General features: G+C 40.6%; 1 protein-coding gene across 1 annotated transcript; it reads right to left on the bottom strand.

Annotated features, from left to right (window-relative positions):
• Window positions 1–322: 322 nt before the first annotated feature.
• LOC308296919 (poly(A) polymerase gamma-like) lies at window positions 323–16,151 on the bottom strand. Its single transcript, XM_080740273.1, has 24 exons — window positions 16,019–16,151; window positions 14,080–14,238; window positions 13,820–13,886; window positions 13,607–13,688; window positions 13,345–13,454; window positions 12,743–12,796; window positions 12,401–12,512; window positions 10,857–10,946; window positions 10,463–10,601; window positions 9,893–9,965; window positions 9,537–9,657; window positions 8,748–8,832; window positions 7,821–7,874; window positions 7,289–7,408; window positions 6,220–6,329; window positions 6,007–6,128; window positions 5,623–5,795; window positions 4,950–5,077; window positions 4,579–4,775; window positions 4,157–4,240; window positions 3,622–3,681; window positions 3,306–3,409; window positions 2,967–3,154; window positions 323–2,785 (listed from the first exon to the last, which is right to left on the bottom strand). The coding sequence occupies exons 1-24, from the start codon at window positions 16,033–16,035 to the stop codon at window positions 2,604–2,606; spliced, it is 2,631 nt and encodes an 876-aa protein (XP_080596399.1). The 5' UTR covers window positions 16,036–16,151; the 3' UTR covers window positions 323–2,603.
• Window positions 16,152–17,017: the final 866 nt, after the last annotated feature.

A 17,017-nucleotide genomic window follows, 5' to 3' on the forward strand; every position in this document is an offset into this window, starting at 1 on the left:
TGTAGAACACAAACTAACTGATAAACGTATTTAATTAAATACGTATATTTACAGACTACAACATGACTGCCAACTAGGTTTTGTTTCAGGCACCTATCATAATTTATGTAGCTTTTTAGCTACTTTAAGTTTACTGTAACATTTCCCCCAGTCAGCAGTAAGTCACATCTATCGCTTGTACATATATTAAAATCACGATTAAAAAACATTCCATTCCATGTTCTAAATGTGAAAGTTGAAACTGTTTGAGCAACTCAAGAAACTCAAGAAAAAAAAGAACACAAGACAGAGTTTGGGTTTGTGGATTTAATGGGTGTGTGAATTCATTTAAAGGAACTGATATGCACATACAAAAATACCCTCTCGATACAATTTAGAAACAAACATTTAAATGACCTGCTTTCTGAACCTGCAAAGGAACAATAGGAAAAAAGTGGTGTGGATTTCAATCATCATTCATAAAGGGAAAAAAAAAATACCTACCTGCTATGAATGCTATAAAAAAAAATATCACAATACAAATATGCAAATTAAATAATGTGATAAGACAACCCCCCCTTCCCTCAAATGATGAATAATAAGCCTTTTTTTTTGTAAAAACAATGCATTCTTTCTGTACATGTAGTTGGGGGAATCATAGCCAGATCAAAAAAAGCTTTGTAGTATCCCAGTTTTCAAGCCATTTCCACGAGGAGGGCACATACAGTGCCGGGTATGTAACATGGATTGCACAGTGTTGAGTCTAAATGGCACACTCCATACGCCAAACCTAATGAGATCCTTATGGGACGTCACTGTGCCACCGGTGTGCCCTTCTCCGAAAAGAAATTAAAAAAGGAGGAATTTTCCTTCTTTGGGACCCAATAAGGCAGGAGACGTTGTCTATAGAGTCTCCTGCCCCCCCCCCCCCCCCCCCCCCCATGTCCTCAAGAGATGCGTTTTAAGAGCCTCCATAGGAGGCGCAGAGGGTTAACACCCCCTCCCCCCCAAAAATAAGGGGGTTCACTCTGTAGTCTGTACAACAATCACGCAGAAGCAACCATACACACACACACACACACCTCTCATCAAAAGCTGATCACCATTTTCACAAAGCACCACAAATCCATGGAAAATATATGCATGGATATGGATTGACCTCACAACCAGGCGCTGACTACAACATAACACACTATAGTACCTGTCAAAGCCAGGTGGAGACACTGTGTCTATCGAGAATTATCAAAAATAAAGGAAGGTTCCGAACTTTCTGGGCCAACATTTTAAGCTTCGCTCTGCTGCAGGTGAAAAAGTAATTTTTAATGTAATAAAAAAAAGATATTGGTGCTTCAATTAAACTTCAAATAGCACCAGAAGGCTACCATAATTTGGACTGTGCCAGGATTTGTGCCATGCACAGAATAGTGTAATGAAATGTTTCCAATACCTTCCGGGGACTCCGACCTACCACTAAATGCATAATTCCGTGGACAGTCCCACATATCACACCAAAGTAGGCTAAAGCAAATAATTCGCGAATACTATTCAGATCAGGTCTGATAGCTGCAAAAAAGCCTGTCAAAGTATAAATAAACCTCAAGTCACAATGATGTGTGTGAACACGTGGACTTCCTAGCGAGGTTACGATCACTGAAGCCGCACTGGATATCAAACAAACCGCTAGGGTCTTTTCTAAAGTTAAACGTCCACAATAAAAGCCACCGTGTACCTGCTGTGACAAGCACCTGTGCACTGCCGTGTCCTGGAAAACATTTAGGAACTAGTAGTCTGTCATAGAAGAGTCAGGATTGTGATGTCAGCTCATATCCAAGCCAAACCCAAATCAATCCTCCCTGGAACTGTATTCAAACTTATACAGTCAATTACAAAAAAGAAACAAATATTCTAGGCGGGAGAGCTTTTTTTTGTTCTTCCCGACAAGCAGTACAGAAAAAAAAAACAATATATATTTTTTTAAACCTTTTTTTCCATTTTCTTTTTTTTCCTTAATAAAACCAACTATTAATCAGATAGATCAGTCAAAAGACTAAACTGCCTTGTTTTTTTTAAAGTTTTTTCTTTAAAGACAAAAACATTTATGTACATGAACATTTACTGTACAGGTTGGGGGGAGACTAAAGCTCCACTGTGGTCCGTGTGTGTACGTCGCGAGGAGAAATGGATAAACATATAAAGGCCGTTTTCAAAAAAGTGAACAGAAAAGCGAGAAAAAAAAGAGGGGAGCAATGCGGGGCGCCTTTTCATCCAAATGAATGAACAGAGTGAGTCAAACAGCCGAGTGACCACAGTCAGCTTAATAACCACCACTCACTTTCATATCAAAGACGAACGGCGTTGACGAACGCCCTCTTAACTTTGCGAGTGATATACAGAGGGAAGTTGCAGGGAAGAGGTAACCTGTTGGTGGGAAGGGACCAGTTTGACAGATTTTACTGTAACCATGAGAGAGAGAGGGAGAGACCCGACATCCAATGGCTGCTTCGAAATAAAACTCTTACACCGAGTTGAACACACTTACTCCCCACCTTTCCTGACAATCTTCTCAACCGGCGCCACTCCGCCCCCCATGAATCTCTCAGTCCAGTAGCTGTTTCTTGCCGTGTTCAGGCTATGTGGATTCGAGCCTTCTCCGTCTCTTTCAGCCTCTTTGCCTGCTCCTCCAGCGACGCCGACGGGGAGTGGGGTCGTTTGGATGTGGCTCCATTGATGGGGTCTGACAACCGGCTCACTAGCGTGGGGATGGAACTGCCTACTGTGTGGGGCACGTGTTTGGACACCACATGCTCTGCACAGAGAGTGAGAGTAGAAAGGTTAAAAAAGTGAGATAAAAAAGCTCTGGTTAAGCAGCACTTGCATCGCTTCAGTTAACCAGGAATGATTTCACAAATTGCCGCCAAGTAAGCAAGCATACAATAGATTCACCAACGAAACAAATACATCACCTTTCTTCATAAAAAGACACTCACTTGAGCCAATGACTGGAATGGACATGCCTTTCTCTTCAGTGGCGGGAGGGAGTTGGGTCGTTTTTGGAGGGAGTTGGGTCGTTTTTGGAGGGAGTTGGGTCTTTTTTGGAGAGACTTGGGTTGTTTTTGGAGAGACTTGGGTTGTTTTTGGAGAGTCCTCAAACATAGGAGGCTTGGGAGGAGTGATGCTGCATGAAAGAGGAAGCCAATAAGTAAGGATAAATAAGGACAAGTATGTGACAAGTAATTTCAGACCAAAATTAACTCCCACACGTGAGGTCACTCAGAGTTTTAACCATTGGAATCTCTGCTTTGGGACTGTTATATTGGTGATCTCACTTGTGGCGGTTGAGGGCCAGCTTGATGGAGTTCTTCACCACACGACAGCTGTTGTTGGCTGGGAGGGGTGAGGACGCATCTGGCAGCTCCATACTGGGAAGTCTCTGGGAGAAGGAAAGTGATCAAATCAGCAATCCATGCTTATGCAAATTGTGTGTTATCTTAATGTGTGCTATATTTTGCCAAAGGCAATTCCATAGATCAAAAGTAGTTTACCAAAATGTAGTTCAGATAAAGCAAAGAAACCATCACATATCAATAAAAAAAAAAATCCACAATTATAAAATCATTTCAAGGTCAACAAGAGAAAACTCACTTGTGTTCTTGACGTTTCGATGGTTGGAATGGTCTTAGCCTTTGACGCCAAAAGACTTGTCTAAATGAAGAGAGAAAGGACATACTGTATAAGTTTGATCAACATCACCAGACAGTATGATTTAGCCATGGGACAGTTAAAGGAGAACTACTCCCTGGCATTTAAGTCAGTCCTGAATACCTTTTTACAAGCTTCAGACATTTTGTGCATTTTCCGCAACACATATCTGAATACTTTTTCTAAATAAATTAAGCAATAAAAACAAACTAAGATGCATTCTTTCCACATCTGAATAGTCACTCGGGGCCTATTGGCGGTAAACTAACATTGTACTGGCTTCTAGTCTACAGGTCAAAACTTAACTAGGTTGCACTGCTCGCCACACCAGATCCCCAATAGCACTAGTATCAGTTGACCAGGTGTAAAGGGTCAACGGATACTTCTAACATAGTAACATAGTTGTGTCAACGTGTCGAGGTTTTTCTTAGACTTAAGTTAAGTTCCTCTTTGAGAACGAAGACAGAAAGACACCTACATTCTGGACTCCATCTCCTTGGGTGAGCGTGTCGGAGCCTGGTGGTAATGGTTCTTTGAATGCAGAGTCGTCATTGGACACAACCTGCAGCCAAACAAGAAGACAAAACTTAGAAAGTGAAAGCAAAGCTCATCACCATGTTGCTAGTGAGAATTAACAAATGTTAACGTTTGTATGTCTCAAATCTGTTCTGAAAAACAACATTCTTCTAACATAACACGTTCCCTGGCAATTCTGGGTTTTACTATACAATATGGGTCAATGTAAATTTGTCAATAATCTGAAGAATGAATTCAGACCATTATATCTCCTTAACCTTTCCCTGATTTAGGAAAACAAATCTAAATTCAATTCCCTTTCCAAGTTAATGATTGCAGGAGCAAGCTGTGCATTTCTGTCCATTGGCAAACCCTCAACCCTACCTCAGCATCTTTGTTCTTCTTAGCCAGGTCTTCTTGTGTAGGTGAATGTGGTCTCTTGGTGGAGGCTCCATTAATGGGGTCCTCGAGGCCATTGGGTGAGGGCTCCTCTTTGGGGCTGCTGGCAGCGCTGGGTTTTTCACTCTCACTGACCAGTGAAGGGCTTGTGCTGCTGGCTGGAGTTGATTTTACCGTTGGCTCTACAGAAAGAAGGGGAATGGAGAGAGGAAAGCAAGGGAGCAACAAGGACAATAAGAATCATGGTGAATGGGACAGACAACATGACAGTTCCAGATCATACGAGTTGGAGCCCCTGTCAGGAAATGATGAAACTAAACTTTTCATCCATTCAGTACTTTCTGGAGGAGACTTACTTGAGCCAATGACAGGGATGGACATGCCCTGGTCCTTAGCAGCCGGTGAGATGCCCTGCTCTTTAGCAGCCGGTGAGGTGTTAGATTCTGGCAAACTGTCATCAAACAACGGCTTGGGAGGGATGCCACTGCACAACACAGAACCATAATACTGCAGATTTACTCACTGAAATAAACTTTTATTTAGATTTAGGATATATAGTATCTCATGCTGTTTGCTTATAGTTGGTTTTATGAGATCCGATGAACTGCAAATTAATTATGTATACATTTGAACATGCATGTTGTACATGCAATGTATGCAGCCAAATGTGTGTGCATCATCGAGTGTGAGCGCTCACACTGTATGTATCTTTGTATGTGATGAGATCTGAATATATATGCACTTGACTGAGCATGTGTAATGGGTGTGTGCAATACTTGTTTGTGAGTGTTATATAAAAGGTATGTGTGTGTGTGTGTGTGTGTGTGTGTGTGTGTGTGTGTGTGTGTGTGTGTGTGTGTGTGTGTGTGTGTGTGTGTGTGTGTGTGTGTGTGTGCGCGTGTGCGTGCGTGCGTGCGTGCGCGTGTGTGAGAAAAGAAAGATGCCTCAAGTTTGGTGTCCTCACTTTGTCTTTAAACATTGTGTAAAATTACATAAAGAAAAAAAGTGTGTCCTGATAGGTTTTTCTACCTGTCTTCAGTGTCTGATGCGAGCTTGGGGGCCTTGCTGACGGGGACAGGCGACGGGGAGCTAAAGGGGGTCCCTGAGTCTGTGTCTCTGGAGCTGTCCAGATGGCTGTTGTCCAGGGAGAGCCGCTTGGATCCGCTCCCTCCGTTGGAACTACGGTTCACCTCCGCGATGCTCTTAAGAGAAGGAATTTTTGGCAGGTAAGTTAACAAACATTCCTACATCATGTTAATTCACTCCAATCATTAAAATTTAGGCATTTAGCAGACACTCTTAATCCAGAGCGATTTACAATAGCACGGTAATACATCAATACATCAAATGCATAGAAATAGTAAATTAAGAAAAAACGAAGGTAGACCAAGCATCTTAAAACTGTTTTCTCACCCTCTTCTTCTTCTGCACCAGCTCAGGAGGAAGATACTGGTGCAGCTGCTTCTTCTTCACGTGTGTTGCCTCGATCTTCATCCCGTCCTTCAGCATGTTGATGTTGTTGGCTTGTCTGTACACTGCAGGATTTACACGTTTACAGTGATTATTGTGTCACCTCCCACCAACAGAAATACAACACAAGAAGAACAGACAAACAGAAATACAAACCTGTGTCTGTGAAGGACTGGATGTCGTACGTCAGGTCAATGTTCACACTCTCCGCGTTCTCCACCTTCTTGAAGATGATGCCGATGAACCACATGGACACAAAGTCGCTCCTGTTGGGGTGACAGACCTTTTACTTAACATCCATTTGGGGATTTTCTTTTGCTCTTTTGAGTACATGTTTAAGCACTTGACCCATTAAAACCTGAGGCCGAACCCGAGGCCAATTCTACCAATTAAAATCAGTGGTTCACTAGGGCTGTCAGTTTCCCTCTATAATCCCTTTCGAATTTCATTCATGTATTATTTATAATTTTCAAAAATAGTCCAATGTTTAAAGGATTCATTTTAGCCACCAGAGGGCACCCTATTCATACAGTGGTGTAAAGTAACTAATTACATTTATTTACCTATGTACTGTACAGGTTTGAGATATTTGTACTTTACTCAAGTATTTCCAATTTCCAATACTCTTTTACTTCTACTCCACTACATCTCGGATCCAAATATTGTACTTTTACTCCACTAGTTATTTGAAAACTATTAGAGTTTGTAGATTTTGATTATGAATACAAAACATACAGTAACCTCTTTAGCCTAATACACATTTTGGCCATTTGAAAATATTGATAAAGAATTATGAGCTTGTAGATTCTACATGCTCACAATGCGTCGCATCGGCCATTTGAAAATAGACGATCTACAAGCACAAAATGTGTCATTCGCGATGCACATATCCTTTCCACATGTCACTCCTAAAATGTGCCGGAGGTGATCTCCATGTTGCTTTCTTCAGTTTCTTGTGTTTGTTCTGCCATGTTTAAACGCGAGAACATGCTGCTGTAAATGAGTGTTGCTGTGCTCTGCAGCGCTCACACTCAAGCAGTAGGCTAGGCTTGTGTTGATATCAGGTGACCGCCCTGGCAATGCCTGCTCTGGCAAGAAGTGGCTGCGACTCACATCATTAGATTCGTCATTTGTATGTATATTCGAAAATCGCTCAATTCATTGCAATTTCCCCCCAGAATAGGGATGGTGCGTTTCAAGTGGTCAATGGTCCAATATGACTCACTCGTTGCGGTTCTCCCTGGACCCAGGGAAGGACTGTGGGTTAACGTGAGCCAGAGTGATGTACTCATTCCTCTCCAGGTTCCCCACCAGGACGCGGATCTTGGATTCGACCAGACCGATCCTGCAAAGAAATAATCAGGGATTGTTAAGAACTCGCTTCCATAATGTAAGCATTCGTCTGAATGTTAAGATGTTTTGTAGAGTTGTAGAGAAGGATGTTTGTTCTATTCAGTTAAACCACTTTGTGTTCTTTCTTTAATGTCAATTCTTGTTACATTCAAATATCTTTGGAACAGAATGTAGGGCATGCATTAACTCCAGCCCTATTTTAGACGTCATTCTAAGACAGTGTGCCGCAAAGAAAATGACAATCTACAAGCTCACAACATGTTGTGACACGTTGTTGCCCAAGCAATTCTATAAGTGACCCATTGAGGTGAAATGTTGTATGAAAGATGCAGACTTCCATCATAATGTGCTTAGTCACTTTGTATGACAAATAGCATTATATAATTCAGACATGCAACACTCACCATTCTAGGTGGTTTTCTTCTGTGGATGCACTGGCAGTCAGAACAATGTAATGCCTATAACAACAAGAATAGCAAATAAAATAAACATAAGGAGAAGCAACCCATTTAAATATACCATCTGTGCTACAGTAAATACTGCAGTTTTTCCCTTATATGCACCTAGCAGGGTCAGCCAAAATACATTTTACGAGGCGAAAAAAGGTCTCATCTCTTCAGAAACTAACACAATTTGCACTAAAGATGCTTCATAATCCAGGTTATTACATGTCAGTGAGTAAAGCATAAACAGGAAACCTTGAGCTTATCTGAAAATGTCAGCACAACAATTAGACATATCATGGACTATGCCAACAATGACGCAAGCAATGCTGATCACGGACATCAGATCATCTTTCGCTGAAGGGAAAACAGTCCGAACTCCTGCAACTTCACTTATTGTACAGTAACTTAAAAATAAAATAAAACACATTGCAATTATATCTGAGTAGCGTTCAGTAGTACTAGGCCTACTACATCAGGACATAACGCCACAGTGTATGTTTAGAAATCTGAACCCAGCATCACAGAACAGGTGTATGGTAAACCCTACTGGTGTAAACTGGTATTGCAATATCGGTATAAATCTATATACTAATTTTAATATCTGTCAACAATTGGAAGATCCATCTTGATAGAAAGATATCAGGTAGCACCGAATTCTTCCTGAGGCAGAGATTATAATGCACCATGGCCAGTGAGACGCGCGAGAGCTGTCCATCTCAAAGATACTGACAGATTCGTTCACAACAAATAACGTGTTTTTTAAATCGCATTCTTGAATTATGAATACTTTAAAAGACTGGCTGATCAAAAGGAGAAAGAGAAATGGCCGTGGTATTGATGAGGTGGTTAGTTGGCTAAAGGTCATAAATGCCAACAAATACATACTTGTATTTTTGAAAAAAGTTGGGTGGGTCAAACAGCTTGGACCATTCTGCTTTCCCCTGAAGGATCTCATCTGTGACGCTGAGACCTGTAACAAAGAAAATATAAAGTAGAAGTGTTATTATTACAGGAATACACTGATATTATGACAGAGCTTTTTGTGAAAGTGGCCACGGTGCTATTTTGAGCAAGCCTTAGCAAACTGCCTGCCACTTTTCTCATTGTATGTTGGACAAATCAAAGAGCTTAAAAATATCAAACAGTCTTCCACAGTGGTCAGGGCGCCTGTTCGGAGAGGGGTGGAACTGGGGAGGATAGTGTGTACCTCCACATGCGTTACGCCGCCCCGGTGATGCTCCTCAATGTCAGGTGAAAAAAAGATAGTGGCATGATGGCTCAGGTATCGGAGGAGACCTGTCTTCACCCTCCCAATGACTACTGTGGGGATTAGCATGGATAGATCTAGCATAGAATAACAGGGCTTGGGGAATTGGCTTCAATACTAAATTGGGAATACAGAAGGGACATTTTTTTTTCTTTTATTACCCTTTTTTATGGGCAGGATTCTCTTCATTCTATATTAGAATGTTATGTTCTATGATAGCTTAAAATCTCATGCTACTTTGTGTCAATAACTATTGTGATGGGAATGGGATTTGGGGTGTCATCACTTTGTATACCTGCCTTAACATGACACTGCATTTCAATAAAAAGATTTGAAAAGAAAATATCAAACAGTCTATATTCCTCTTAAGGATGTTTCATTTTTTTGTATCTCTCACAGTTCCATACCGTATTTGAACTCCTCGCTCATGATGGTCCGTGTTGATGTGGAGACGTTGTATGTGGAGTTCTGTTGGGGGTAGGCTGGTGTAATGATGGGCATCAGGTGGTATCTGTCAGATGGGTTGACCTAAAGAAGGTGCAGAGGCCATGTTGTTGGCAAAACTAGTTATACAGCAGAAATGAAAGGTTTAATCAACATGACTACGCTGCTGCTTTGCATAAAACTCACTTGCCCACCGTATTGGCTGCATAAGCCACACATAAAACATCTCATGTGTACACAGACAAACTCCAAAAAGATCACCCATCTCCTTCACTGCATGTGCAAAGTAATATTAATCCAACATAGTCTTGATACTCACTCTGGGGTCCCACACAGGTAAATTCAGGTTACTGTCTTCCGGCTGTTTCAAAAGCACAGGATTCGGCCATTCCCTGCATAAAGAGATTAAGTAAGTTGCCATGTGATTGTGGCTAATGTGTAAGCAATGTAGCCCATAGTCTGTCCCCTGTATCTGTATCGTGAGGCAGCTTGGTGTACAAGTACAGCCCCTGGACATGATGCCACTGCGTCACAGGGAGGGACTTGCTCCCAATCTAATCCTTGATGTCAGACATTCTTAAACATAATGCCACAATAATGCCACTGAACAAAAACAAAACAAGATACTGTATATGGAGCTGATTGGCGGTTTGCGAGATTATTGCCAGAAACACACAGAGACCTGACCCTCTTATAAATGGCTAGCCACAAACAGAGCCAGGCCATAAGGAGCGAAAACTAAGCTTGAACAGCAGAAAAGTAGAGTGGATGGATCACCAAAAAATAAAACTAAACAGGCACTAAACCCAACATTACACTAGGAATTGAAAAACAGCAAAGTGATGAGAACATAAAGGCAAACAGATCACTATATCACAGGGGTCCTCACCATTTAGAGAAGACCAGGAAGAACTTGTGCACCAGTGTAGCAGCTACAGCGTTGGGATAAAGCTGGCAGGTCCTGGCCACCAGCATGGCCCATGAAACTCCACCCAGAAAACCCAGCATGTTGGAGTATATCCCACGACCTTCAGGCAGACGACACATTTGACTATCACTTTGTGGCAAAATATTCTAGATGCTTGTCACAGCAAGGACATCCTCAACATTACTTTCAAATAACTTGTTGAAAATAATAAAAATACACCATTAGCTCTGTAATGTTAGCAGAATTTCCTGTTCCTTCCATTTGTCTCGTCTGGAGGAAATTAAGGTTGGCATTACGTAGAGTAGCCATTGTAGGAGCTCAAACATTACAGATACAAAATCTTAAGCACACTCACGTTTTGCCCATAGTTTGATTGCTCTCAGTGTGAGCCTGAAGTTCTCCTTGTTCGGGACCAGGTATAAGATCTCATCCGTGACTCGACAGCCTGTGTTATTGGAGGGGTTGGAGGGTGACATTAAATTGTTATTGGAGGGGTTAGAGGGTGACATTACATCGTTATTAGAGGGGTTGGAGTGTTACATTACATGGGGCCTTGTGAGCACCACAAGCACTTTCAGCTGACCAAAAACAACCAGAGCAGTTTTGACACTTACTGTCCCTTGACTGCTCATGTTTCTAAGGGTGTGGCAAATTATGTTACACCTACATTTAATTTGTCTCTACTTATCTGTAGACCTATGGAGTCACATGAAATGTTCCAGCTCCCATTTCTAGCCATTTGCTGCCAAGAAGCATTCCCAACAGAGCAGGTCAAAATAACACAAAAAGGCCATTACTAGGCTCCTCAGTGGAGTTAAGGAAAAATTGTTTAAGGTGTCAAATTTGCAGTAACTTCACAGCAGTTTTATGTACAAAAGGTATTTTGAACTCTTGGGCCCTGGAGATGGGTAGAGTTTGGGATATGCCTAGAACCCTCAACCCACTGAGTGAAAATGGTGTTGTACTGTGACTTTCTGGGCTATTATGGTAAACATCGAGGCTGTTCATTGATTAACATCCATATTTTGACCATGTCATTATAGGCAAAGATTTCAGAACATTTTCTGAAAACGTTGAGGTCCGAAGCTCAAATGTGTCAAGTTAAAAGCTCTTAAACATTGCATTTAGATGTAAGAAACTGAAACGGACCACACACTGCAGCAGTGAGGCAGATACATGTTTATCCTTTAGCAGGTGCTAAGATTGTAGCAAGTTCACTGATCATACTCTGATCAAATGAATCAGTTTAGAGTGCAGTGCAGACAATCTCCAAAGCTGCAGAGCTTTCACCAAAACGGAGCTAAATAAATATTTTTGTGACCATGCTTCATTATCATCCTACAAAAAAATGCATGCAAAGAAACCCTGATTTGCCAAAATGCTTTAATTTCAGATTTTAAATTTCAGAATTTAAAACAAAGTAATGTATTTTTCACATGAACCTCCCCCGAATACAATGCTGAAAAACGGTATTTCTGCTTTAAATTAACATGAAACAAGACAGCTTGATACTGGAAGAAGTTGATGAAGGGCTGCAAATGCTGAGGATCAAAACCATTGTCTTATCGCAGAATAAGCCATTTCTGATAAATACGTTATACGACTAATATTTAGAAAACTATAAGTAGCTACAGCACCGGTTCCCTAATTGGGACATCCCAACATGACACTTTCGGAGCGTAGTGTTTTCGGACCTACGTACAGTATATGGAGATTGTTAGCAGCAAGAGGCTGGAAACAGGACCTACCGGTTTCAACTGACAGATGACTGGTGCCAATATACAAGTATAAAAATCACCAAACTTACCCTTTGTGCCAAATCAATTCTATGTGCTCTCTTGAGAGGCAATTTCCCACTGACTCTCCCCTAAAATATCAATAATGACAGTTATGATGTACCATTGAGGCTGCGAATACAGCGAATATCCAGGTTTCTCAGAATGGAGTCTCCCCTCAGGTCCAGGTTGTCTGGTATGTTCTGCAGGGCCAGCCTGGCAAACAACAGGTCAATCTGTTCACAGACAGAAAAGGGGCCAAGGACACAAATTACTCTCCTAGCACTTTTTATGCTAAGACACAGAAGCAACAAGCACAGGGGGGACTGGATGTAGATAAAATGTTAGTCTCAGTGATGAATAACATTAAGAAGACAAGGTTGTCAACATTTACATCAGAAAAACATCTTGCAAAAGCAATCTCGCAAGGAATTTTCATTAATATGGCAAAGATATATCCCCTTACCTCTATTCTGTCGAATTTGAATTTGATCACTGGTACAAAAGCATCCTCCACAGCCTGTTACAAAAGATAACAATAATCATAAGTTTGTGTATATTTGTCTTGCGCAGTTATATTTAGTTTCTTGTATTATGTCTTTATGTTAACAGAAACTGTCAATATGTAACTAATATGTATCTAAGTTGTAGCAAGTAGTAAGTTGTAGCAGGTATTATGTTATCACTGCAATTTCAAAATTGCAGCAATTTGCAAAATACTAGTCCATGGAGAAATTAAAACAAAAAGATATCCAACCTTCATTCATGTCAAATCAAATCCTGTAACATTTCTTGGCCAATTGTGTTCCAACGCCCGTAATTAAATGTCAATTAATCTACAGAAATGTTTTCCATTTACCATTATGGTCCTTGCATCAAAGAATGTAACTAGACTAGACTGGAACATACTTAAACATAACTAAAACATATAGACATGTGGTTAATAGTGCAACTGAAAATGGTGTCCCCTTGATTTTGAGGCTAACAGGTCATATCAGGTCATGTAGTCTACACCTTGTTTCTTGCTAACATTAATGCTTAAGGCCATGGTTTCAATAGAATTCTCACCCTCAGGTCTTTGATCTCTTCGTGTTGTTTTAACTTCTCAAAAAAGGCCTGGAAAAAGTCACATCTCTCTACATGGCGCGGGGCCACACACAAGGCATCAATATCAGCTCCTACAGAGAGCAAACAAACACATTTATTAAATCAACTTCTGCTTCACAGAATTCACACATTGCCTTTCTAATTTTGCATCAGGCACATTTGCTATGGGTTCACTAAGCAATCAAACAAAGTCAGGCCATGTCAGATATAAGGCCACAGATACCTTTTGTGTGCACTCCAAGACGGTATGAACCAAATGTGAATATCTTGCCCCCCACATTCGTTATCGCAGAGGGTGGGAGGTTCTACAGAGGAGAGAAGAATGTTGCAATGTCAGCAAGACACTATTCTACCAAATGGCATAAGCAAGCTTTCTTTTGATAATGGCATATTGTGTCACATCATTTTGTTTCACTTTACTAATCGGAAGCCCTACCTTTGATTCACTCATCTCTGAAATCCACTCTTTAACAAAGTTATTCAATTTTCCAAGAACAGCCAGCCTGAATATGAGAAACAATTAATGTCATCATGTGGTTAACTACAACAGGACAGAAATACAAGCTTGTACCTACACATTCACTAAACAATTACAGTTTAATCTATGGTGGCATACAGTATGATTCGATCCAATACAGATATCAAAAAGCAAACAAGTTAGTTTAATTGTTTTTTATCCCAGCCATTGATCCTCACCTATGGTTCAATTCATCTTCGTCCTCAAACACCCCAAATGGTTTCATAGCATCACTGAGCTTCTTGGTGTACTGGTGGTCTACTTCCCGAGGGGGTGCGTGGCTGATGGCAGAGGTGATGCCATAATGTTTCTGAGGCTGCTGCCCACTAGGCATGGTACTGTAAAGGACCATGGGGTAAGAAAAGCATAAATTATTAGCTACAGTACCAGCAGAGGTAAACAGCGTCTATGTACAGGAGAAACCCACCAGTCAACAGTATTGGTGATGAGTTGGCACAATGTTGTTCAGGCTGTGACCCCAAAATAATCATATTTTAACTGGGGTACCCCCCACCCTGACGAGCACTAAGAGTTGAGGCATTACATTTCGTATAACAGTTTTATTGTCAAAATAGCAGATCTACATGCTCACAACGCCTCGCAACAAAAATTTCTATAATATTTGACAATTTGGCCAACGTTTAATTTGTCATTTTAAAGTTATTAAAAAGTCCTTAAACTGTCATTTTAAACATGTGCATAAACCCTCTATACACATAAAATGTATGTTGGTTTGTTTACTGTTGAGTGAGAAAACAATGTTGCACATTAAGTTAATCATCTGGGGACCCCCGACCACAGGTTGAGAACCACTGGCATAGTATGAATGTTAGATGTTAAAATGCGTTTGCAAAATCAACATCAGCAACACTTTGCTCAAGCGGTTAATTTGCGCAGCTTGCTCCAGGTGCTGGGGTTAGTGGATAAGTCAAAATGAAAATATAAAAGTAAAACGGTTTAAAAGAGAACGCTGCCATTTGAAAGAACAGTTTGATAGCTACAACCCAAATACCGGATATCTCTCAAAACGAGATTTGTTGTCTAAAGGGGAAAGTATCCGTGATAGTAGCAGCTAATCAGCATTGTTGGCGAGGTAAACATGGACTTGTTTTGGCAGAATGGTGGTTGTTTTGTCTGTGTTCAAACAAAACGAACGCCATTCTGCATATAGTTCATTGTCAGAGTTACTCAACTGAACTATATGCGTTACTTTGATTTAGTAGCGTTAGGTTAGCCGAGCGGCTACAAACATGTTGGCAAACGCAGCGTCCGCTAGCGCAAGCAGACGTTAGCCACAATGGAGCTAAAAGTACTCAAAAGTTGTACTTTAAGTAACATTATCAATACTGCAATATAGAAATACTGTTACAAGTACGTCCGGAATTCAATATGTACTAGAATAAAAGTACAACAGTATTGGCATAAACATGCACCTTAAAGTACCAAAAGTAAAAGTACCCATTACGCAGAATGTCCCATTTCTGAGGTTTTAAAAATTCTAATGTAGTATACAACATCTTTAGAAAATAGCATATTTACAAGCTTGTGGAGGTGCCATTTTCAAAAGGCCAAAATGTATATAGGGCTTTAGTGGTTAATTAATGATTCATTTGTAATAATAATAATAATAATATCAAAATCTACAAAGTAACTAGAAACAAAAGATCTCAAATAGTAGAGTAAAAGTACAATATTTGCCTCAGATGTGGTGGAGCAGAAGTAAACGTATTGGAAATTGCAAATACTGTAATAGCACAAATACCTCAAAATGTCACTTACTCAAGTATAAGTACTAAGTTACTTTCCACCACTGGTTAGCCATTGTGCTACGGAAGAAGCTAAACAACCAGCCAGTAACTTTGCCATTCGCTTTGAGTCAACTCACTCCGCTGCATTTACAAGGACAACAGAAGACGCCGGTTAAGATTAAAGTCACCATTTTTAGAGAGAGACAGTGGACGCTACTTGTTGCTAAACGGTTAGCAAGTGATGTCCACGGGCCTTGTTGTGATAGTTAGCCACCGTTAGCTTGTTAGCCTATTCTTCATGGATCCTCCTCTCTCTCAACCAAACCTTCACGAAGCAGACGAACGTGAAACGTATACACGACTCACTCACCTTGACATTTCTTTCATGACAGTCCCAAAGAGCTTTGTTTTTTCCCGTTCTACCCCGCGACGGACCTGTACAACAACTTGTAAACCCGGCCAGTGGATGCAGCCTCGACCTAATTTATAACAATGGTCGCTGTGCTTTTCCCGTAAGGTAGAGCGTTCATCCCATAGCCGGAAGGGGCTGTAGGCTCGCGCTGTGATTGGCTGGTTGGTTGTCAGGCAAGCGAGGCAACAGATGTTACGTCACTGGCCAACACAACTACAAACAGCAGTGGTGTAAAGTAACTAAGTATATTTACTCAAGTACTGTACTTAATAATTACAATATTGATTGATGTTTATTTTTTCTTTTTCTTTTTTTTACTACTCAAAATTTCAGTACTTTTACTTACTCAGTGGCAAATATTGTAGACCTACTTTTACTCCACAACAATCATTTGAAAACTTAAGTTAGGCTACTAGTTATTTTTAGATTTTGATTATTATTACAATTGATTGATTGATTGATTGATTGATTGATTGATTGATTGATTGATGGAAGACTTTATTAGAGTTTGCATTGGAAAGGGTACAGTTTCATCATGACAGTACAGTTCACTGGTAGGCCTGTAAGGTCAGCTAAAAGGATACCTCAAAAAAGCTTTTGGGCTTGTTTCAATTGGGGTCCTTTTTTGGTCATAACATAGAATGACAGCCAAATAAAACACAGTACTTACTATACAGCAAATATATATAAAAAACTGTCCTATTAACACAATGCAAAATAAATGGTATTTATAGAAAGGTCAGGAGGAGCAGGGATAGACTTTGTTTTCTTTTACCTAAAAGGCGACGCCTCAAAGGCCCTAAAAACAAGGCTCCAAACAGCCCAAAACAAACTAATTAGGGTCCTGCTTAACCTTCCTTTTCAGGCTCACCCATAGAGTTATAATAAGAGGGCTCACCTTACCGCTAATCACTTTTCAAGCATGGGGTGGCTCACTGTAGATGACAGAGTACAGCA

The sequence above is a fragment of the Nannobrachium achirus genome, assembly GCF_963921795.1.
Source record: "Nannobrachium achirus genome assembly, chromosome: 13".
NCBI lineage: Eukaryota > Metazoa > Chordata > Actinopteri > Myctophiformes > Myctophidae > Nannobrachium > Nannobrachium achirus.

What these genes read in the sequence shown, in the direction of transcription:
- LOC308296919 (XM_080740273.1), bottom strand. An exon ending in CATCCCTGTCATTGGCTCAA is followed by an intron (nt 4,776 to 4,949) that starts GTAAGTCTCCTC and finishes TTCTTTCTGTAG; the next exon opens with AGCCAACGGTAAAATCAACT. An exon ending in AGAAGAACAAAGATGCTGAG is followed by an intron (nt 4,241 to 4,578) that starts GTAGGGTTGAGG and finishes GTTTGGCTGCAG; the next exon opens with GTTGTGTCCAATGACGACTC.